Source organism: Lithobates pipiens, unplaced genomic scaffold (genome assembly GCF_037356315.1).
Source record: "Lithobates pipiens isolate NorthernLeopardFrog02 unplaced genomic scaffold, aLitPip1_a1.2 Scaffold_1, whole genome shotgun sequence".
NCBI lineage: Eukaryota > Metazoa > Chordata > Amphibia > Anura > Ranidae > Lithobates > Lithobates pipiens.
In genome coordinates this window covers 16174057-16199636 of record NW_027507685.1, presented here as the reverse complement: position 1 = coordinate 16199636, position 25580 = coordinate 16174057, and the positions used below count along the sequence as shown (strand labels likewise).

Genomic DNA, 25580 nt, shown 5'->3' with positions numbered 1-25580 from the left:
AGATTCCCAGTCAGTAGGTAGGGATAAATACAGTTGTGCTCATAAGTTTACATACCCTGGCAGAATTTATGATTTCTTGGTCATTTTGTAGAGAATATGAATAACACAAAAACTTTTCTTTCATTCGTAGTTAGTGTTTGGCTGAAGTCATTTATTATCAATCAACTGTGTTTTCTCTTTTTAAATCATAATCACAGCAGAAACTACCCAAATGACCCTGATAAAAAGTTTACATACCCTTGTGATTTTGGCCTGATAACATGCACACAACTTGACACAATGGGGTTTGAGTGGCTTTTTAAATGTAACCTGTGATCTGTTTGCTTGTAATTAGTGTGTGTGTGTATAAATGATCAATGCGTTTCTGGACTCCTGACATTCTGAGTCATGGGGAAAGCAAAAGAATTGTCAAGGGAATTGTGGGAAAAAGTAGTTGAATTGTCTAAAACAGGAAAGGGATATAAAAAAAAGGTATCCAAGGAACTGAGAATGCCAATCAGCAATGTTCAAACTCTAATTAAGAAGAGGAAAATTAGGGGTTCTGTTGAAGCCAAACCACAGTCAGGTAGACCTACTAAAATTCCAGCCACAACTGCTAGGAAAATAGTTTGGGATGCAAAGAAAAATCCACAAATACCTTCAGGTGAAATACAGGACTCTCTGAAAATATGTGGTGTGGCTGTTTCAAGATACACAATAAGGAGGTACTTGAAGAAAGAAGGGTTGCATGGTCGAGTCGCCAGAAAAAGCCATTACTACGGAAATGCCACAAAGTATCCTGCTAACGATACTCCAAATAGCACAGAGACAAGCCTCAAACATTTTACACAAAGTCATTTGGAGTGATGAAATCAAATTTTAGCTTTTTGGCCACAACCATTAACGCTTCATTTGGAGAGTCAACAAGGGACAGGACATTTGGTCATAATTGATGGCAAGATAAATGCAGTATGTTATCAAAAAATACTGGAGGAGCATTGGCATTCATCAGCCCGGACACTGCACATGAGGACAAACTTGGATGTTCCAACATGACAATTATCTAAAACACAAGGCCAAGTCGACCTGTAATTGGCTACAGCAGAATTAAAATTAAGGTTCTGGAGGGGCCATCTCAGTCTCCTGACCTCAATATCATTGAGCTACTCTGGGAAGATCTAAAACGTGCAGTTAATGCAAGACAGTCCAAGAATTTACAGGAACTGGAGTTTTTTTGCCAAGAGGAATGGGCAGCTTTACCATCTGAGATGATAAATAGCCTCATCCACAAATATCACAAAAGACTTCAAGCTGTCATTGATGTTAAAGGGGGCAATACACAGTATTAAGAACCGGGGTGTGTAAACCTTTGATCAGAGTCATTTGGGTAGTTTCTGTTGCCATTATGATTTAAAAAGAGTAAACACAGTTGATTGATAATAAATGGCTTCAGCCAAACACTAATCATGAGTGAAAAAAAAGTTTTTGTGTTATCATCTATATTCTCTGAAAAATGGCCAAGAAATCATAATTTCTGACAGAGTAAGTAAACTTATGAGCACAACTGTATAGATTTAAAATAACAGCACTGTATAGAGTGATTCACTAATGGAAAGAGGAAGTCGCTGTATTGATATATTATTTATCTGTACAGTTACACTTTTTGTTTGGGATCCATATGTATATTTAGTATTTTGTCTATAATGGACTAACCCTTTACAAATTTACTAATTTGTAATCTAAAGAAAAACAGTGATCCATTTACATACACTGGAATTGCTGAACCAAGCCCCATAATGATCTGGCAAACTGAACTTTGTGGACTTCTCAATGCAGCTTGTAGATTGGAACTATAGAGAAACCTGCAATTAATTTTCTGAGGTCCACATAATTATCTAATACATCTTTTTATTAGACTGGAACCCAGTTATAATGAACTGATGGCCGTTGCCCTAGAAAAAAACACTGAGAAACGTGAAGCTTTGCTTCAAAAAACTTTGACACATCTGGGATAGTGTGCACTTTTGAATTACTGGAAACAAAGCTGATTTATAAGTTTCTTTACATAACCCCGGGTACCTGCCCATCATCCTCAACAACCATCTGCGTGATTTAAACTATTGACTTCTCACTTTTTGCATTAGTTCCTATAAATGAAACATGTAGAACAATCACATCTTAGTTTTTCAGATTTCAAAAGATTATAATTTATCAGTGAATTGTAGGTGACACAACATTTGCAATAATGGGAATCTTTATTCCATAGTGTTCTATGTAAAAACAGGGCCTTTCTGCTTCTGATGAAATATTGTTACAATGATTTAAATGAACACAATACTTTCAGTTTTTCATTTAGACGCAATTGGGCAAGACACAGTAACGTAACGCTAATACATGTACCTAAAGATTTTTAGTCTTTTGCATCACTGCAGAAGGTAAAGACGCTATAAAATTAATTTTTAACATTAACAAGAATAATACTAAGAATTGTTGAAAGTTAAGATTACGAAGCTGCTTTAGTTAATTTGTCTGGCAGGAAAACATAAATCACTAGCTTAGTCTAATGAATGCTTTCAAACAGTTAGTACAGTATATGATTTTACAAAAAAAAAATGATGATAGGGTTTTACCAAAAGTTACACTCTTTGAAGGTCTTTTTAAAAAAAATTGTATGTTGTAGAAAAATGAAAAATTACAAATTACTAATATAAATGTAACATAGCAAACATATTGCAATATATTAAATGTTGATATGCCCTTGCTATATGAGAATGTATTTCTGGGGCCAAAAATATAGCAACATTTTGAAAGTTATCACTTAATTGATGCTCTTGATTGCAATATCTTTGAAGCATTTGAAAAAAAAAAATCTATGTATTTTTTAAGACAAAACTAAACTTTTTTCATCAAAGCAGATAAATATGCCTAACAAAATCCATGCTTATTAATGAGGTATGACATTGTGTTATTGCTTTTTGGGACTTTATATGTTTCATCTTTATATACATTTTTCTATGAAAAAATGCTTAATTCTAATACCTTTAATGCTGTTTGTTTGTACTGTATTTCCAGGGAAGAAATACCTTTCCGTGATCTAAAGCGACTCCTAAAGACAGCAGTGAAGAAAATAACACAGGTCCGACACATTGCATCTCTAATGACACCTGAAACAGAAAGTGGATAAATGCAGCCACAGATGGTGACCCTAATCTTGTGGATTAAATCAAGTCTGAATCAGTTAAGAAGGACACCTTTCAGGAGGTCATCCTTAACAAGATTTACATATTACACAGGATAAACCACCTACACATGGATCATTGCTATGCAAAAGACAAAATCCCTGCATTTTCCCTATCTCCAGTCTCCTATCTATGCAAAATTTGTACACTGCAGGGTCATTTGTGTCACTTGTTTGGGTTTGGAAAGCACTGACCTTTCCACACTCCCACACCACTTGCAAGAGAGATTGCTGAGCAGTGCAATATACGCCTTTCTTCCAGAAAATGGGATCAGAAAACGGGGAAGGTCTTTGTAAAATACACAATTTTCATATTCTATGTGGTTATTTTTATGCATATTTATTTTTGTCTGGAATACACCTTAGAATAAATGTAAACACGTTAAAACTGTAATTTCTAGGCAATAAATTATAGTTTAAAAACATGAATTGCATGCATTTATGTGTCAGTTAACTTGTCTTTATCTCAAAGCACAGCTAATACCTTATCTTTGGGTTAAGGGTGGCAAGGTTTCATCCCCCACTTGGGTAAAGGTGTATTTCCATCATGTCTGTAAACCCCAAATTCAGTTTTACAAGCAGAACTGTCAGTTAACTTGTGTATGCATCCAGTAGGGGGCAGCTGTCACCACAGTTCTCATGGGAAATTTCGGTGAATTCATCTTGTTCTTTGCTCTGTGCAAATTTTTTTTTAAAAATGCACGCAATACAAATGCACAAAAGGTTTTTGTTTCCAACAGCTGAAAACCTTCAGTATGTAAGATGCCAACTCAGGCTTCAGGTATTCACGCATTCTTACATTAAGCTTGAAATTAAATAAAAGTTGCTGAATGGAGTTTTCCAGGCTAGAAGTTTAAAAACTGCCATTGCTCACTCATTTTTGAAGGCACAGTCTCCAAGTTCATCTTTCTGATTCTACCAGATATGCACATGCTTGTTCCAGGGCAAACCAAGTAATTAAGAAAGGATAATGAAGGTAGCACCAGATCATGCAATTGTAACAACTACTTAGCACTGGCTGTGGCAACACTTATATGTTGTGTTATGCAAGGCTCTGGTTAACCTTCACTAGTAAGCTATAGGAGGCAGCTCACCTCAGCTTTCTTATTGTGACCTGGGATCCCCTAACTAACTAATTGTTCTGTTAGAACTTGACCCCCCCCCCCCCCCCGTGCCTTTCAGTTAGACCAACCAATATGATATAATAATAATAAAAAAAGGTAAACAGAATAAAAGTAGTCAAAACATAGCCAGAGTTCAGGACCGGAACGGATAGTCAGACAAGCCAAAACGTCAGGAAGCCAGAGATGAGCGTAGTAGAACATCAAGCAGGATCTGGAGCCAGAGGGAAAGTGAGCCAAGCAAGTCTTTAACAGGATCACAGAAGAGCGTCTCTAGAGATATGACCAAGGCAAAGACAGAGATCATCTGGGCTGGATGGCTTAAGTAGGCAGGACTGACAAGCAGGATATCATCAACAGGTGAGCCACTATGGGAGATAGGAGCTGGCAATTAGCTGACAGCTGAATGGCCAGCTCAGAGAAGGAAGGGCTGAGCCCAGCCCTTACAGACACTAATCATATTGCATTTGAATGTTATTAAACATTCCCTTTCCTTTTCAATCTGCAGTCAATGTAATTTTCTGAGGAAACATTGCAATATGGCTACCTGGAGCTGTACTGTACGCAGAGGGGGTCATTTACTATAGCGCCACAACGCTAATTAGTGCTAATTACCATAAATTAGCACTAATTAGCGCTAATCATGGTAATTAGTGTTAAAATGGTATTTACTATAACACTGGTGAAAAATTACTCCCAAAATCGAATTTACTATAGCTCCCTGAAAACAAATAGCACCCAAACCCTTACTCTGCTAAAACCTGGAGTAGTGCATGTGGAAATAATTTTTAGAGCATGAGATAATTGTCTAAATAGTACTGAAATATGCGGTATATTGTTTAAAGATAATCTGCTTTTAAACTGCATAAAAAATTGATTTCTACACTGAAATATCTTTAAAAGTCTGAGATAAATTCCCTGACTCTGTACAACTATGCGCCAGCACAACTGAGCATGCTCAGACCTACAAACTACTCTCATTTTAACTCCCATTGCTTTTCTTACAGGGCACTATAGTAAATACCAAAATTAGCACTGGGCTAAAATGCATTTTTGAGAGTGAAAAGCTGCACTATTTAGTCCAATGCAAGGTTCAGCTATTAATTCTAATGGTACAATTGTAACTTACCCAAATAAATACTTTTAAAGTTGAGATGAAACATATCTTTCTCTGAAATAAGTTTTCCTTGCAACAATGTTGCTTCTACTATTTTGTTTTTAAGAATGCTAGAAAGTGAAATGTTTTGATGTTTTGGTAAAATATATTTTTCTGTCACTTTCACTTGTTACTCTCCATCTCACAAAAATCTTTACCCAAACTCACACAGGTGTTTTTACAAACCGCAAGTAATACAATTTATGATGCAAATTTAAAATGGGTCACAATTTTGTGTGTTTTTTATTTCCAAATAATCATAATTTGAGCCCCAAAAAATTTGATATGTGTACCAACATCAGAAATCAAAATGTAATTCCCAAAAATTAGTGGGTAACATCACTATTCTACATTTACCCACCAAATATCACAGAATAAATCAAGAAGAAGAATTCTTTAGTAATGTAATTCCACCACCTATATGTCCAAAGAAATGCAGTATATGTGTATTTATGTGTAGGAGGTTTCCACAGGTGGTGGCTCTGTTGCCTAGAGGTTAGAACTTCTGCTTAGTATCTCTGAGGGTCTGGGTTCAAATCCCAAGCATGCCACTTCTTGTAGAGAAGTTGTCTCATCCCCCTATGTTGTTAAACATAACTCCTGACTCAGGTCCTAAAACAATGTCTAAATGTCCTATTTATGCATAGGAGGGTTCCACCACCATTGTAAATCTTGCAAGATACACATGAACTTTAATGGCAGCCCAATCTTAGTCTGTAGGGTTAAAATTTGATTTGACCCACCCTTTGCAGTTATAACAGCTTCTGGGAAGGCTGTCCACAAGATTTAGTGTGTCTATGGGAATGTTTGACAATTCTTCCAGAAGCACATTTGTAAGGCCAGGCACCGATGTTGGGTGAGAAGGCCTGGCTTGTAGTCGCTGCTCTAATTAAGCCAAAAGGTGTTCTATTGGGTTGAGGTCAGGACTTTGTGCAGGCCAGTCAAGTTACTCCACCCCAAAATCCCTCATCCATGTCTTTATGGACCTTGCTTTGTGCACTGGTTTGCAGTTATGTTGGAATAGGAAGGGGCCATCCACGTTGGGAGCATAAAATTGTCAAAATGTCCATGTCTTGGTATGCTGATGCCTTAAGAGTTCCCTTCACTGGAACTAAGAGGCCAAACCCAACACCTGAAAAACAACCCCACATCATAATCCCCCCCTCCACCAATGATTTGGCTAATTTGATTATATTAACTCTTCAAATGCATGCAATGGTATGTAAGTATTCAATAATATTATGGTGTGGAATTTCTAACATCACACACTAGCTAACGGGCAGCTTACATTTCTTTGTTTGTTTATTTTAATTTGCTTGTGCACTGAAAAAATAAACACAGCTGGTGGATGGTAGGTTGGCTGGGATTTGAACGCCTACCTTGAGTGTTGTGGAGACATTTGAGCAGACCACCAAGCCATTGTGCTAAGTACACTGAGACCTGCATAATAGTGTAGTATGATTAAAGAATGAACATAAATAATTACCGCTTTATAGTCACCTAAATTTAAAAAATGAAAAAAACAACATAACATTTGTTGTATGTTGTTTTTTTCATTTTTTTTTTTTTTTTTACTTTACAGAATAGCAGACATTACTCTGTAATAATCATTCATAACTGCATTCGTTAGCAAAAGAAGGAAAAAAACTAGGAATACTAATTGCAATATACATCAATAGATGCACACGAGGTAGAGCACATCTCACATAAAAATGTTTCTTTCACATACATGGATCATAGATGCAGTGCAGTGCTATATAATAACTTAATAGAAATTGTCTTTTGTATATCTGTGGAATCGCTAATTAGCGATGATTTCCGCTAATAACACTCTTTTTCGTTCACCTGTTGAAATCTTAATTGCCTAAAACGGGCGCTATTATATGTAATAGTGCCCAGTACTTCCTGGTGCTATAGTAAATGACCCCCAGAGTGTGTACTGACCACTGCCCAGAAACATAATTTCCTACTTGCGTGATTGGCTCACCAATTTTCCCAGAAGTCTGCCTAAGGTACAAATCAGATTTCAGGCATCCCTTGCAACAAAACTGTCATTTTTGAGAGATACTTTCAATAGGAACACATCTAAAGGGATGCAGGCCCAACAGATTTCCTTATTAGTGCTCTTCAGCTCCATACCTGACAGTAAATTATGAAACCACTCCCATTACACTCACTTAGAACAGAGGCACAGACAAACACACAGTGATTTCTTCAGAATAACAAAAGGAAGGAATCTGCAACAAAGTTTGTTATCCTTGCAATGTACATAGATCACCCAGAGGCAGGGGCGGACTGACCATTGGGCTACTCGGGCACTGCCCGAGGGCCCCATGCCACTAGGGGGCCCCATCAGGGTTGCCAGCCTCAGTAAAACCCAAGATTATAGTTGCCCCACCTCTCCAGTACCTTCTCAGCCAATAGAAACATGTCTGTGTGTACTGTGTGTGTGATATTATACTGTGTGTGTGTTTGTGTATACTATGTGGCCCCATAATCTCTGATTGCCTGGGGGCCCCATAATCTCCTATTGCCCGGGGGCCCCATGAGTTGTCAGTCCGCCCCTGCCCAGAGGGTAATGTTTTTTTCTCAACAAAAGTGGAGTTACGCTTTAAATATCAGCAACTGAACTACTGTGTGTGGTACAAGTATATTTGGATAATGCGCAGTGTTTTATAGATGCTTGGGTCAGTGTTACACGAGCTGCATAATCTTTGTCATGGTTACCGCTATCTTGTTTTTATGTTGAAATCAAAGCCCTTGCCAATTTTATGTCCTTAAAGAATGTATAATAGTTGCACTGGGAATTCCAAAGGGAATTCCCCTATCATGCCATTGTGGATAATCTGTGCAGACATTCTTTTCTTTATTCTGCCAAGTCACAACATATTCAGTTTAAACAACCCAATTGTCTAAGTCCCTCGTGAATCTGTTTTTCACTTTAGAACATGTTAAGGGTTATTTGTGGCTGCGCAAAGAATTAAATGAATGCCGTTTAATCCGTTAATGTATCTGTTTATTTCTCCTGCTGATTCAAGTGAACGTCCACTGCCCTGGCTTGTGGAATATTAGCCAGTAATGGAGAACAGGTAAACTGCTGTAGGCCCAAAGCAAAACGTAAGCAAGGACCCAGGACATCCACTCATTATTAAAGCCACCCTGTTACTTCCTTAACCTCCCTGGCGGTATGATTCAGTCTGGATTTAGGTGCTGAAAGCGGTACAATTATTTTGCATGGAAATTTGGCGTTTTATTTTGTAGTCCTGTAATTCTTAGGAATAACTCTCTTAAATCTGTTCAAACCAGAGTCTAGCAGACATCCCGGGTATGATAAAGTTTATAATATAATAAAGAATAATAAAAATTATTCAATAATGTAATCAAATCCTAAAACACTGAAAAGGGGACATGTTTTGGTTGCTATGGACAATCTCCAAATTCCAGGCAGAAAAAACAGTATTTATAATATAAAAGTGCATGCAGGGCACTGCACAGACCACTAGGGACAAAGGAGGTGTGTATTTTTTAATACAGCACTGTAATCTGTAAGATTACAGTGTTGTGTGTGTTTTGTGTCTTTTTTACTTTTTTGAATTTGCCGCCGTTCTCCGCTCCCGTGCGTCGTAACGTCGCAGGGAATGGAGCTCGGCGGCATTCGGCACTGTGAATCGAGCGGAGGACAGCTCGATCACACAGCGCGGAGGACATCCCCGGATCCAGGGGACAAGGTGAGTAACTCTCCCTGTGTCCTCCCCTGCATCCAGCGAAGCGATCCCGAGTCTGGCTCTGGGTTACCGCTCCTGTTAGTGAAATCCCAACCCGAGCCAGACTCGGGATTACCGCTAGGAGGGTTAAGATAATAAATCCAGTTAATCCCTGCAATAAAAGAAGATGACTACTTACCTCTCCAGGAGGGGGCAAAATTGACACTGTCTTCCTCATCTCAGGTGTGTCAAATATTGTGGCCACCACATCACTACAGAACACAGTGGCCTTCATGAGGACCACTTTGCCCAGTCAGCGAAGGACATGCTATCGTGCATGCCATGTGCTTGTGCAGAAGTGACATCACGCGGCTCCGCCCAGTCACACAGCCGGAGTCCATGGACCCAGAAGAAAGACGGGTGAAGATGGATGTGACCTCCAGTGGGGATGACAAGGGTTTTGTTTGCAGGTAAGTTTCACATAATGTGCTAGTATGTGCTAGCACATTATGCCTTTACTTTGCAGGTGACAAAAAAAGAGGAAATGTTTACTTCCTCTTTAAATTTAAAGGGTTAAAATACAAAGAATGTGCCAATAATGAGATCAGTACATCAAATATTGAGCAGACGTTATATGACATAACAAGAGAACACTATGTACATTAATGTATACCTTAAAGCAGGGGTAGGCAAACTGGGACCCTCCAGCTGTTGTGGGACTACATTTCCCATGTGGCACTGCAAGGCTGGCAGTTGCAATTACTCCCAGAGGCATGGTGGGACTTATAGTCCTGCAACAGCTAGAGGGCCCCATGTTGCCTACCCTTGCCTTAAAGTGATTCTAAAATATTCACCTTAAAGTGATTCTAAAGGATTAACCTTAATGCATTCTCTACATTATGGTGAATGAGGATCCCCCTAAAGACTTAACTGAGCCCAATCTCGATCCAACACTGTGCCTGAGAGCAACGTCTCTCTCCACTCTCTCTCTCCTCACAGAACAAATTGATATAAGGGGAGTCATTGCTGCTGTTAATCAAATTTTGCAATGAGGCAGCGAGGGGTGAGGCCAAGACACATGTCTATAGACACAGGCAGTGCTGAGTGCGGAGCTGCTCTGTGCAAAACAATTGCACAGAGTAGGTAAGTATAACATCTTTGTTATTTAAAAATAAAAGTTTAGAATCACTTTGGAGAAGGGATGAAGGAATGGTAGGAAAGGAGAGAAAAGGGGATGCCCCAACAATTGGTGCTAAAAATAAAGAAATTAGCAGCTCAGTCCAGAGGTTGGGTTTGGGGAAGGTGAGAAGTAGTGGGGAGGGACCTAGTTTGGTGTGGCCTCATATATGGTTCCTGAAATATTCACAGGGAGAAAAGTGAGTGATAAAGATTAAGATTTTCATTATATTTTCCATTTTGGAGTGAGTATTAAGAATTGAAGTAAGTTTTTTATGACCCATGGTACCAATGATCAGCTGCTTCACTACTGAGAAATTCAAGGTCAGTTGCCACCAAGCTCTGGCGATTGTGACTAGGAAGATAAAGGAAATCATTTCCATTCGTGGCAATGAAGGTTAAGGATAGGTCTCTGGAGCAGTGCCTCCCTAATATTACGAGCTCGTTTTTTGTTAAGAATAATTTGATTAAAATTGTATTAAAAGTGTATGCTCTACAGCTGCTGGGCCCTGGGACACTGCCAAGTCTCTCCTTCAAAAACAACCCAGGTGTAGTAAAAAACAAAACAAAATGAAAAGTTGTTAAACCCATCACCATACTTTTGGTCTTATAATATTTGTAAGGGTGAGCCTGATGTTTGAGTCAAACGTAAATTCGACTCGAAACATCGGGTGTTCGTTTGCACATATAGGGCGTTCTCAGCAAATTTGAGTGCCACGGATTGCCCCATAATGCACTGAAAAATCGCAATGCATTGACGTTTGATGATTGGCCAAAGCATGCACCTGACCTGCATGCTTTGGCCAATCACAGCGAGAGCTTTGCAGAAAAGAATTGTACCAGCCAGCGCTGCCCCTCTCCACACGTTGCCGATTGGGACTGCCCCTCTCCACCCCCGATACATCCCCGCACTGCACATCTCTGTACCACACAGGCTAGCAGCAGATTTTTTAAAATAAATGCACCAGTGGGCACAGCTTAGGACCGCCCCTCTCCACCTCCCACACATCTAAGGAACGCACTGATGCCTGACCCCCTGGCTGCAGGACAATGGTATGTAATAATGTGACACTCTGTGATGTTCTGGAGGAATTGGAGGATTGAACAAGACGTTTGCTGGTAGCAAGTGGGGATTGAGAGCACATATGTGCTGGATTGGGGGGAGTAATTGGAGGCATAGTTCTGAATCATCCCCCCCAATCCATTATACCTATGCCTCCAATTCCACCCCCCCCCCCCCCCATTCTATCATACCTATGCCTCCAATTCCGCCCTCCCCAATCTATCATACCATATGATAGAATTGGGGGGGAAAAATTGGAGTCTAAGGTATGATAGAATGGGGGAGGGGGGCGGAATTGGAGGCATAGGTATGATAGAATGGGGGGAGGCGGAATTGGAGGCATAGGTATGATAGACTGGGGGGAGGGGAGGCAGAATTGGAGGCATAAGTATGATAGAATGGGGGGAGGGGGTGGAATTGGAGGCATAGGTATGATAGAATGGGGGGGTCAAAATTGGAGCCATAGGTATGATAGAATGGGGGGTTTTCTGGGGGGCATTGGAGGCGCACAAAGCACAGGTTTGCTTGGGGGGGCATTGGAGACAGAAATACTGGGAAGAGGGATTATAGGTATAGAGGTGTGTTAGGGGGAGAAGGGATTGGAGACATAGGTGTGATGGAGAGGGGAGGCATTGGAGGAGGCGTTGGAGGTAGAGGTGTACTGTGGGAGGAATTGGAGGTAGAGGGGTACTGTGGGAGGTGTTGGAGGTAGAGGTGTACTGTGATGGAGGTAGAGGTGTGCTGCGGGAATCGTTGAAGGTAGAGGTGTACTGTGATGGAGGTAGAGGTATACTGCGGGAATCGTTGAAGGTAGAGGTGTACTGTGATGGAGGTAGAGGTATACTGCGGGAATCGTTGAAGGTAGAGGTGTACTGTGATGGAGGTAGAGGTATACTGCGGGAATCGTTGAAGGTAGAGGTGTACTGTGATGGAGGTAGAGGTATGCTGCGGGAATCGTTGAAGGTAAAGGTGTACTGTGATAGAGGTAGAGGTTTACTGCGGGAGGCATTGGAGGTAAAAGTTGTTGTTGTTGTTTATTTTTGTAACCTAATTCTGAATAAAACATTTAATAGTGTTATTTCATGAGATCATTTACAAGGGTGTTTAGGGGCCTGGCAGGGTAGGGTTTGGGTGCAGCAACAGGTGGCGAGTAACTCTTAAGGCCTGGCTAGTAGCTTAGGACCTGATTTTATATATATATATATATATATATATATATGTATATACACTCTTCATTTAGTGTAGACTAGATATTCAGTGTAGACTAGATATTCAGTCAGTGCAGGCAGTGTAGTATATATAACACAGTGTATTGAAGTGGTAAAGGGGAACCCCACGCCAACATTTTCTAAAAAATGGCATGGGGGTCCCCCCCAAAATCCATACCAGGCCCTTCAGGTCTGGTATGGATTTTAAGGGGAACCCCATGCCATTTTTTAGAAAATGTTGCCAAAATGAAAAAAAAAATGCCGTGAGAGTCCCCCCAAAAATCCATACCAGGCCATTCAAGTCTGGTATGGATTTTAAGGGGAACCCCATGCCAAAATAAAAAAAATAGTGTGAAGTCCCCCCCGCCCTTATCTGAGCATGCAACCTGGCAGGTCAGGATGGGGGGGGTGAGTGAGCACCCCCCGCCCCCTCCTAAACCATACCAGGCCGCTTGCCCTCAACATGGGGAGGGTGCTTTGGGGTCCCCCCAAAGCACCTTGTCCCCATGTTGATGGGGACAAGGGCCTCATCCCCACTACCCTTGTCTGGTGGTTGTGGGGGTCTGTGGGTGGGGGCTTATCAGAATCTGGAAGCCCCTTTTAATAAGGGTGCCCCCAGATCCCAGCCCCCCTATGTGAATGGGTATGGGGTACATTGTAGCCCTACCCATTCACCAAAAGAGTGTCAAAAAGTAAAAACCACAAAAGACAGTTTTTGACAATTCCTTTATTAAAAAAGAAAAAGAAAAAGGGGCCTGCGATGGCCATCCCTCTTCACTCACGGTGCAGACAGACCCGAAAAATAGAAAAAAAATCGAGGTGGAGCTTTTTTTTCTTTGTCTGGTCCGTCTGTGCCCTAATTGAAGAAGGATAGACATCGCGGGACACTTTTTTTTTTTTTTTTTTTTAATAAAGGAAATGTCAAAAATTATCTTTTGTGTTTTTTACTTTTTGACAATTTTTTTGCTGAATGGGTAGGGATACAATGTACCCAATACCCACTCACTTAGGGGGGCAGGATCTGGGGGCCCCCTTGTTAAAATGGTGCCCTGTGAAATGCTGCCAGTGCTGGATTAAACTCTGTGGGGGCCCCTAGGTCATCAAAACCTTGGGGCCCGCCTTGCAGGATTCTGGAGGTTTTTTGTGTGTGCATTCTAGTGGGATAACATGAGACTAAGTAGTGTGCACGTCAGCTGCTAGATGGAGTTGACCCCACTACTCTATATTACACATACGTAGATTCTACCAAAATGTTTTACAAAATGATCAAATACCACCAAAAGAAAGCTCTATTTGTGGGAAAAAAAGGACGTCAATTTTGTTTGGGAGCCACGGCGCATGACCGCGCAATTGTCATTTAAAGCGGCGCAGTGCCGAATCGCAAAAAGTGGTCTGGTCTTAAGCCAGCAAAATGGTCCGGTCTGAAAGTGGTTAATGTAACGTTTTTTTTTCTTTGAATTTACTTTTTTTTTATATCTTTATAAACAATTTAACCACTTGCAGACTGGACCATTTTGCTGGTCAAAGACCAGACCACTTTTTGCGATTCGGCACTGCGTCGTTTTAACTGACAATTGCGCGGTCGTGCGACGTGGCTCCCAAACAAAATTGACGTCCTTTTTTTCCCACAAATAGAGCTTTCTTTTGGTGGTATTTGATCACCCCTGCGTTTTTTTTTTGCGCTATAAACAAAAATAGAGCGACAATTTTGAAAAAAACGCATTATTTTTTACTTTTTGTTATAATAAATATCCCCAAAAATATATAAAAAAACATTTTTTTCCCTCAGTTTAGGCCGATACGTATTCTTCTACATATTTTTGGTAAAAAAATCGCAATAAGCGATTATTGATTGGTTTGCGCAAAAGTTATAGCGTTTACAAAATAGGGATAGTTTTATAGCATTTTTATTAATAATTTTTTATTATTTTTTTTTTTTACTAGTAATGGCGGCGATCAGTGATTTTTATTGTGACTGTGACATTGTGGGACATTTTTTACACATTTTTGGGACCATTGTCATTTATACAGTAATCACTGCTACATAAATGCAGTGATTCCTGTGTAAATGACACTGGCAGTGAAAGGGTTAACCAGTGGGTGGCAGTGTAGGGGTTAAGTGTTCCTAGGGGTGTGTTACTAACTGTGGGGGGGTTGGGCTTTCATTTAGTGAACACTGATCTCTGCTCCAATCACATGGAGCAGAGATCAGCGTCACTAGTTGCTAGGCAGAATGGAGAAATGTTTACACGGCATTTCCTCCATTCGGCCGCTCCGTGAGACGATCGCGGGGATGCCCGCAGCGATCAAGTCCGCGGGTCCCGCGACCGGACTCACGGAGGTCCCGACCAGCGCGGGAGCGTGCCAGCGGCGGCGCGCTCCCGATGGCAGGGCGGCATTGAATATTGGACGTACCTGTACGCCAATATGCCTGCCCGTGCCATTCTGTCGACGTACATCGCCGTGCGCTGGTCGGGAAGTGGTTAAGAAAGCGTCATTGTAATTTTCTTTCTAAATCAAATCAATATTATTTTGACCCATTGTTGTGGGACCCTTAAACTGCGTGGGGCCCATAGGCTGCCTCTTTGGCAATCCGGCACCGAATGCTACCATGCTGTCGAAAAACAACCACAGAGCTGTTGCCTTCTTCCACAGCAAATCTGTTATTGGTGTTCTGCTCATAATTTGCATGTGGGAACTGTGTCAAAAACCAATGGCATTAATGGGTTGGGGGCCTTAACCATGCTCCCTAGTTTACCTATGAAATGTGAGTGAGTAAACCTAGAGTACAATTAAAAACACATTTTTTATTAAAAAAAAGACAATTTCTGCCAACAAAATGGCTGCTTCTGCTTTGATTTTGATTTGCTTTGACAAGTTTTGACGCCAATGATTTTGTAGAGTTACAGTTCTTACTTTTAAAGAAGGGAACTTCAGTAACCCTTAAACACATGTCAGTACAATGAAACCACTGGGGCCATTAGAGGTGGAGTGAAATATTTCTGTTGCCATCAGGAAGATGTTTCCATAGAAGGAGCTCCCGTACTGTTGCAACACAAAGACCAATCTTTTCCACTAGATAATATAAGATTGTGGGTTGACTTGGAAACGGCTGATCTCACTATCAAAACATGCTTGTTGTAAAATATCTATTATGGAGACACTACTATTTTCCTTCCTCCCCCGTAAGTTCAGCTTTGTAGTAAATACAGCTGAGAGGATGAAGTAGGAGACATTGGCTGCTGTTTCAGTTCTGAACACCTGCTGCATTTACCCCCAGCAAACAGCAAGATAGTAGCTGGTGGGGAAATGTGTTTACTAACTACAATGGTTAGAAATAAAAAGAATAAAAAAAATCACCAACTCATTACCAAATCCTGAGTTATTTTATGAAGAGTGCAATCTGACAACTCAACTTCTCTTATTTGCTCCATTTTGTCCTGTTAAAGGCATCGGCAGTTAGTGAAATTTAATGTAGAAGTGAAATAGAATGTCTTGTCTGCATTAAAAATCCTGTCTGCCCTCCTTTTTAAATATACTATTGGAAGCATTTTATTAATATTGTTTGATCAGTGCAAAAAACTTGCCCTGTGCACTCTGTTTATGTTATCTTATGTTTCTATCAGTGCTACCCAGTACAATGTACCCATTACCATTTCACGCAGGGGGGGAGGTTATGATCTGGGGGTCCCCTTGTTAAAGGTGGCATCCAGATTCCGATAAGACCCCTGCCCACAGACCTCCACAGACCCCTGGTATGGATTTTGGGGGGACCCCTACGCCATTTAAAAAAAAATTGGTGCAGAGTTCCCCTTAATTTCCATATCAGAACCGAAGGGCCTGGTATGGATTTTAGGGGGACCCCCAAGTAATTTTTTTTATTTGGGTTTGGGTTTCCTCTTAATATTCATACCAGACCCAAAGGGCCTGGTAATGGACTGGGGGGATCCCATGCTCTTTTTTTCAATGAGTTTTATCTATATTGCTGAGACCCGACAATTGATTACAGCCACGATCAGTTTTAAATGACAATTTTTCCTTTAGAAATGTCATTTTGCTGTGGTACTGTTCTAAACATGGGAAAACTGCGCCACTTTACAGGCATACTATAGACACTACCCCCCCCCCCCCCCCCAGCCCCCTAGGCACGATATTTAAAGGAATATTTCATTTTTATTGTTTTACTTTAAGCATAAAAAGAAAAAAATCACTGCTCCCGAAAAAACTGACATTTTTAAAAAAAAATTTTGCATTGATACATGTCCCCTGGGGCAGGACCCAGGTCCCCAAACACTTTTTATGACAATAACTTGCATATAAGCCTTGAAAAATGAGCACTTTTGATTATTCGTGTTCGTGTCCCATAGACTTTAACGGTGTTCGTGTGTCCTGCCAATTTTTTTGCCTGTTCGGTATGTTCTGGTGCGAACCGAATTGGGGGGGTGTTCGGCCCATCCCTACCATGTGTCTGTTGAGTAGTGAAATTGTATAGCTACAACAGGCACATGTGAAGAAACCTCTCTATGTGTCTGTATGCTGCCACCCAAACAAAGTGTTGGTGATCAGGTCACTGTTTTCACACCTTAAAGTGTTTGTAACCTTAAAAAAAAAAAAAAAGAGTATACTGTTCCTTTAAAGCATGTTATACAGCACAGGGCTTGTCCTATGTAATTTGGCACTTTCTATCACCTGAAATATCTGGCAGATTTTGCCTGGTTCTGCCCTCCCCCTATAAACTGACCACAGTATATAATGGCAGCTGAGCCCTGACACCGTGTTCAGGTGTCCATCATCTGTAGCTCTCCTCTGTCATCTCCTCCCTCCTCCCTGCCTGTCAGCTTCGTCTACTTCCCAATCCTCCCCTCCTGCTGCATTCATAACAGTGTAATGTCCCTACAATCCACTCTGTTAGGTAACAATATGTGCCCCACTGTATGTCCTTTATTAAACAAAATCCGGTATTACCTTATTTCAGAGCGCCTCCTGTCGCCCACATGACCAGCCGCATCTCTCCTCCCGGCTGACGTCAGCGGAAGTTATCGGCCCCTTCCACTGTAGCTATCAGCCCAGGAGAGGAGAGAGGTGCACGTGGGTGCCAGGAGCAGCTTTGAAATAAGGTAGATATCGGATTTTGTTTAATAAAGGACATACAGCGGGGCACATATTGTTACCTAACAGAGTGGATTGTAGGGACATGACAAGTGGCTTTATAACCACTTTAAGTTGGCCATACATGGATTGAAATTCAGCCGGTTCAGCAGGGAGGTTATAGAGAAGTTGATTCACCAATCCACTTCTGTACAACTCAAATATGGAGCCCAAGACAGTCACCAAATGGTGAACGACACTAAGACCCTAGCAGCGCTTTATTGTTTTTAAAACTTAAACATCCAACTATAAGTTTAAATATGAAATGTGATACAGAATATCAACCTACACCCAGTAAGAAACCTTATAATATATATAATTAATTTCAAACCGAAAACATAAATGATATCACATATGCCAGAAACAAAAAAAAGTCCATCAATGTTTCAATAGTAGTTCATATTCAGCACAAATCCTACCAGTATACAGTGCTGTAAGTAAAAAAGTGGCAAAATGTTGCTAGCAGATCGTTCAGATTCACAGTAGTCCACCACTATACCTCCTGTGCAAATCCCTATAGGTTATGCACTTACCAGAAAACCCTGGTTTAAAAGCACATCTCATATCACGGGAAGAGCGATCGTATCATTAGCTCTCACATATAACAAGGCATCGGATATATCTCATCGGCTGTATAATAGTCACTTTCCCGGAAGGTGTTTTGCACACGTAAAGGTATGAAGAAACTACATAGCGTAATTCAGTTTGTGTCAAAAGATTGAATTATATTAAAAACACTTGTAAAATTGCGCACTCACAAAGTCAACATCTTGAATAGTGCATAAAATTCAAACTCAAAATCCGATCGGTCTGGTCTAACCTTACACCGCCGTCCGCGGTGTTCCCGGGAAGGGTAGACTGTCCAACGATCGTTCAATCAGGTAAGCACTGCAATCCACGGGTGGTCTGGAGCAGACCAAAAAAAAAAAAACTTCTGTACAACCGCCCACCTGATTTTCCCCACCTGAATAGCTAACGACTCTGATCAGTAAGTTCTGATGGCTGGGAAGTCCCCCCAGCTATCAGAATAGAGTAGCTCAGCGGAGAGGACAACCCCCATCCACCTTAGGAGTTTGAGAATGGGGGAATCAAGTCATTTTTTTTTCATTCAACCTGCTGGCTGCCTTACAGCTCTGGAAACAGGTCACATTTAGCCCTGGTTCACATTCATGCTACTTTGAAATCGCGCTACTTAATTTGAAGTAGCGTGATTTCAAAGTAGCAAGGTCTGCATGATTTCAGGTGTTACTTGATAGACATCTGTGTAGATATCTATTGAAGTCGCACCTGAAATTGGCAAAAGTAGTGCAGGAACTACTTTTGCAAAATCGGTGTGTCGCTGCAAGATCAGTGTTCTACCGATTGGAACAGTGCCATTGCCTCCAATAGGCTGTGAAATGTCATGTGATGTGATCTCTCAACTTGCATGACAAATTGCTCCAATGTGAACCTAGCCTTAGGCTGTTTCGGTGCCTTACTGCACCAGAAGACGTCACTCTGATGAAACGCGTAGGACGTGGCTACGTACGTGCACCCTTCCTATAGCCAGAAGTGGCCGGTGGAGATTGTTTACAAATAACGCGAACTTTTTTACTTGCAAATGTGAGTAGTTTTCTTATACTTAACTAAATAAAAGATTGCTTAAACGTACTACACCGTGGATATGTTTTCTTCCCTTAATGTTCATATCAACAGAGTTTATATAAAGTGAAGAGTGAACATTTCCCCAGCGCACCAGCAGCAGTACCCAGATAGCAGCACAGTGGCTTATACTGTGAAAGCCCATCCAACCCCACAGGGGTACAAGATCTGGTGAGAGCATTCACATTACCACAACACTGAGTGGCGCACCGGGGACGAGTATAGACCCCACATCTATCCATAAAGTGGACCTGTCACATAGATTCCTATTACAAGGGATGTTTACATGTAATAGGAATAAAAGTGATTAAAAAAAAATTTAAAAAAAGTGTAAAAACAAAAGAACCTGTAAGAACCTGAACTTCCAAACAGGGGCAAACATGCAACTCAAACCCTTCTTCTGAAATGACAGCCCTGGTGCTTCCCAGTTGGATGCTCTGCTCAGTCACCAGCTCGGCAAAGCACAAGTTCATTTTAAGGTTATTTGCTACAGTTTTCCATATCTCTATAACATACAGCTCAGTTGTGTTCTAGAAATGTAAAATATGATAAAATAATAATATAAATAATAAAAGATATGAGACTGAAGGCATTTAATGACTGTGGATTACTTAACATCCAGGTCAAGCCTAGTGGAGCACTGTACCCACAGGGGCCAGTTATGTTTCAATCTTCATCAACTTTAAGGATTTGACTGCTGATCGTTAGCTATGGGTCATTGTACTTTGCACATTGCTCTTTGCCTTAGTAAACAAAGGCTATATTCTAATGATTAACATAGGCTAAAAGACATTTTGACAAACAAGAGAATTTTAGGACAAACCAGCAATTTACTATTTAGCTAAAGTAGCATGTTTGTGCTCAGACAGATTGGTAGTAGATGGGAACAAACGTTTGAATCATATGTGGACCTTGAAAGCAGGTCTGCTCTAACAGACCTTAGGAGTATGGGGTACCCCCCATTAAAACTTTATGTCAGTACTACAGAAAGTACCTTGTATGCCTTGCACCTTCCTTGTCTGTGTCAACTCTGGCAGGTATAACTGATGAGGTTAGATGTCATTTTGGACAGCTGTTCCACCTGCAGTTGCTGCTAGAAGAATGGACAGTTTAATGCCCCATACACACGATCGGACTTTCTGACAACAAAACTGTGGGTTTTTGTTCGAAGGATGTTGGCTCCAACATGTCTTGCATACACACAGTCACACAAATGTTGGCCAACAATTACGAATGTAGTGACATACAAGACGTACGTGATATTTCCATTCTGAGCATGCGTTGACTTTTGTCCGACGGACTTGTGTACACACGATCGGAAAGTCAGACAAAAAACATTTGTTGGCTGGAAATTTGAGAACCTTCTTGCCAACATTTGTTGGTGGAAAGTCCAACAACAAATGTTCGATGGAGCATACACACGGTCGGACTTTCCGCCAACAAGCTCACGTCCAACATTTGTTGTTGGAAAATCCAATCGTGTGTACGGGGCATTACATTTGAACACAGGTAAATGAACCAATAGACGAATAAAAGGCATCTACAAAACATACTTATGGATACAGAAGTACATCCCCTAATTTTTGAAGCACCTCAATAAAAAAAAATGTTTTGTACCACTAACAATATTTTAGCACATTTATAAGGTAAAGCGCAGAATAAAATGTAAAATATTGAGCTATAGGCTACTTTTCTTTCCAGATGAAAAGCCACATTTTTTTATGGTAATGTTCGGTTTTACATGGACCAAATGTTGGTAACCGTAGGGCTGGCAGACAGCAGCTGTCATTTCTGCACCATTAAACGGGCCCATCCACCATAACTGCAGGTATGCAAGCTCCACCCAACTCAGCTCATGTAGGGGGTTACATTTTGACATGTTCACTTTTACGTGCCAGAGGATCTTTTCCCAGCATGGATGTTCAGCAACTAAGCAGTGCCTAGAAAAGTAGAAATGGGTTGAATTGATTTGAATGTATCTACAAAGGTTCATATTATGGCAACTAAGCACCATAGCTGGAAAAAAATATATTTCTTACCTTTTGGAGGTTTCTAAGGATAAAGTGTCATCAGTGGCATACCTAGTACATCTGGCGCCAGTGGCTGGGTGATGAAATTGTGTTAGAAGTGGGAGGAGCTTAAAAGGGCATAGTTAAATAAAGTCACCCTATACCCACAAAATATGCTTTAATGATAAAGTCACAAGCAAGAATATAATAGACATGTACAAACATGTACAAACCTCAGCGCACTCATTAAAAAAAAAAACAATGACCGAAGAAGTCACATGACAAGTAATGTCTAAACCGCTGGCTACAAAAGTGAGTCCACCCTAAGTGAAAATGGCCAAATTGGGTCCAATTAGCCATTTTCCCTACCCAGTGTCATGTGACTCATTAGTGTTGCACGGTCTCAGGTGTGAATGAGGAGCAGGTGTGTTAAATTTGGTGTTATCGCTCTCTCACTTTCTCATACTGGTCACTGGAAGTTCAACATGGCACCTCATGGCAAAGAACTCTCTGAGGATCTGAAAAAAAGAATTGTTGCTCTACATAAAGATGGCGAACCTTGGCACCCCACATGTTTTGGAACTACATTTCCCATGATGCTCAGCTATACTGTAGAGTGCATGAGCATCATGGGAAATGTAGTTCCAAAACATCTGGGGTGCCAAGGTTCGCCATCACTGGCCTAGGCTATAAGAAGATTGCCAAGACCCTGAAACTGAGCTGCCAGTGACTAAGACCATACAGTGGTTTAACAGGACTGGTTCCACTCAAAACAGGCCTCGCCATGGTCAAACAAAGACATTGAGTGCACGTACTCAGCATCATATCCATAGGTTGTCTTTGGGAGATAGAAGAATGAGTGCTGCCAGCATTGCTGCAGAGGTTGAAGAGGTGGGGGTCAGCCTGTCAGTGCTTAGACCATATGCCAAACACTGCATCAAATTGGTTAACATGGATGTCAGTGTCATCCCAGAAGGAAGCCTCTTCTAAAGATGTTTGCTGAAGACAAGCCGACTAAGGACATGGATAATGGGACCATGTCCTGTGGTCTGATGAGACCAACATAAACTTATTTAGTTCAGATGGTGTCAAGCGTGTGTGGTGGCAACCAGGTGAGGAGTACAAAGACAAGTGTGTCTTGCCTACAGTCAAGCATGGTGGTGGGAGTGTCATGGTCTGGGGCTGCATGAGTGCTGCCAGCACTGGAAAGCTACATTTCATTGAGGGAACCATGAATGCCAACATGTACTGTGACATACTGAAGCAGAGCATGATCTCCTCCCTTCTGAGACTGGGCCACAGGGCAGTATTACAACATGATAACGACCCCAAACGCACCTCCAAGATGACCACTTCCTTGCTAAAGAAGCTGAAGGTAAAGGTGATGGACTGGCCAAGCATGTCTCCAGACCCAAACCTTATTGAGCATCTGTGGGGCATCCTCAAATGGAAGGTGGAGGAGCGCAAGGTCTCTAACATCCACCAGTTTTATGATGTCGTCATGGAGGAGTGGAAGAGGATTCCAGTGGCAACCTGTGAAGCTCTGGTGAACTCCATGCCCAAGAGGGTTAGGGCAGTGCTGGAAAATAATGGTGGCCACACAAAATATTGACACTTTGGGTTCAATTTAGACATTTTCACTCAGGGGTGTACTCACTTGTGTTGTATATAGAAATGTAAATACTGCACTATACCAAAAATAAAGAAAGAAAAAGAAAAGGGAAAAGCAGCTGCTAGAGGTGGGATACACACAAATAATAGTAAGGAAAAAATGTAGCAGCACTAAAAAAATAAAAAAATATAGATACTTCAGTGCCACTAGTGCTAGATAATGATTTGCACAATGTATTGAAAAAACTAGCAATATTAAATTAATCAAGATAATAATAAAATAAATGTAATCAATAATAAGCAATCATAAAGGTGAATCATAATTTAAAAATCCTTAAAAGTGAAAGTCTAAATTGATTCTTCCTTCTGTGACAAACATCCAAATTAATAAATCAAGTGTTCAAAGAAGATTAAGGTGTTCAAAAATTGAATGAAATAGTGATTCCGTGACAAATCCACCACGCATGTAACCACCAGATAAAATGGAGGTTTACCAACTAGCAAGCAAATGGAGCTTGTAACCTAAACCCGGTCAAGGCCTTTAGTCAAAAAGTGTAGCAGGTGCCTCCAATCCCGGACTCCTATCTTAGGAAAAGGCAGGTATCTCTGGGGATCCACACTCCACCGGGTATAAAAGGTGACTCAACAGGTTCTCCTAAGCCAAAAATCTCCAATAAGCGGTCATAGGCAACCCAAAAAAGAGAGACCATAGCGTAATAACATTTAGATGATTTAATAGGATAAAATATATTGCACTTACAAGGTTTAAAAATAAGAAGTATCGAAATAGCCGGCCGGCTGTACATGGACGCCCATCCACTGAGACCTAGTACGTGGTGACGTCAGCACGTCAACTCCTCACGATGCACGTTTCGTCAATACAATGACATTGTCTGGGGAACCTGTACTCACTTGTGTTGCCAGCGGGTTAGACATTAATGGCTGTGTGTTGAGTTATTTTGAGGGGACAGCAAATGTACACTGTTATACAAGCTGTACACTCACTACTTTATATTGTAGCAAAGTGTCATTTCTTCAGTGTTGTCACATGAAAAAATAGAATAAAATTTTTGCAAAAATGTGAGGGGTGTACTCACTTTTGTGAGATACTGTATATATATATATATATATATATATATATATATATATATATATATATATAATCAAAATTGTGTGCAGCCTATTCCATTAGGGTGTGCAACCCAAAGCTTAAACACAGGGCAAAAGAGGCAGCGGCTATGGGTGTACATGTCACAGGCCACGATGTTATGCTTCGCAAACCATGGCAGAAATGACAAAGTGCAAAGCACAGGTGAACAAGTCCTTCATTTTAAAAAATTATTTTTTACATTTTTTAAATTGCTCTTTTGGGAGGCTTTGGTGAAATATCAGGGTTCTAAACAGTCCCCTGATATCTAACATTTAAAACTGAGAAATGGACTGAGGACAGGATGGAGGTGCAGATGCTAAAACTGACCCCCCTGCAGCGCAGCTTGTCGGAAGGAGAAGGGGAGAAATAAGAAGGTCAGTATCTACAATAAGGCAGTACAGTTGGTCCTCCTGCTCGGCAGGTGCTCAGGCCCCCTTGTTGAACTAATAGGACAAGGTCCTGGTACAGACAGACTGTACTGCCTTATTTGGCCCTAGTGCATGGAGTGATTAGGGTGTGTCCAAGCACATCCAGTACACCCCCTGCACACGCCTATGTATATAATATCACAGTGGCACACTTTTGTAGATCTGGCTCCCTTGAGCCAGAAACTCTGTATTTTTCATCAAACCATGTGTGGCTTTCTTCAGGTTAAAAAGCTGAGTCCTGTCGAAGGCACTCTTTCACTGCAGTAATCTACCATATAAGCCAATCGAACCAGTCATCATAAAATATACCCTGGGCTGTTATGCTACTGTACTTATATTTATACTCTGTATAAATGCATATACATACTGTATAAAGTTTTCTAATTTAGTTACACATGGTTTTAAAAAGGTGGGCCTCTGGTATGTAGTTTGGGTCTAAGCTGGAAGGAAGGATGTGTGTTGGGAAATCTGTAAAAATACATTTAAAAACACAGCCCCATAATTTTCCTTAAAGCACATTGAAAGCTTTATTCTTTATTTCTACAGCTGGGAGAATGTTTTATATATATATATATATATATATATATATATATAGAGAGAGAGAGAGAGAGAGAGAGAGAGAGAGAGAGAGAGAGAGAGAGAGAGAGAGAGAGAGAGAGAGAGACTAAATATCACACTGTTCCCATTGCTTAGAACTAGTGTGCCCAACACCTGAACTGAACTATTACGTGGGCCATAATTACTAAACAACTGTTTCAAATAAAGTAGCAATATTCCCCCCGTTACAAATACTAACTTAAAGGAATACTAAACATTGGCTACATAATTATCGTAAGAATGTACTAACACGCACATACGAATGTTGTGTTTTGAACTTCCAAGGAATCCATTATCATTTCATTAGTAGCAGACTGTTCTTCTTTATTAGTGAATCCTGGTTCAGGTGAA

General features: G+C 40.8%; 1 protein-coding gene across 3 annotated transcripts in view; it reads left to right on the top strand.

Moving 5' to 3' along the window:
- GUCY2F (guanylate cyclase 2F, retinal) overlaps positions 1–3646 on the top strand; it is a 134986-nt gene extending 131340 nt beyond the window's left edge. For all 3 annotated transcript variants that reach the window (XM_077478987.1, XM_077478978.1, XM_077478997.1), the window contains one exon: positions 3052–3646. In XM_077478987.1, coding sequence (XP_077335113.1) covers positions 3052–3163 — 112 coding nt within the window. In that variant the 3' untranslated portion in view covers positions 3164–3646. The remainder of the gene's footprint in view (positions 1–3051) is intronic.
- Positions 3647–25580: the final 21934 nt, after the last annotated feature.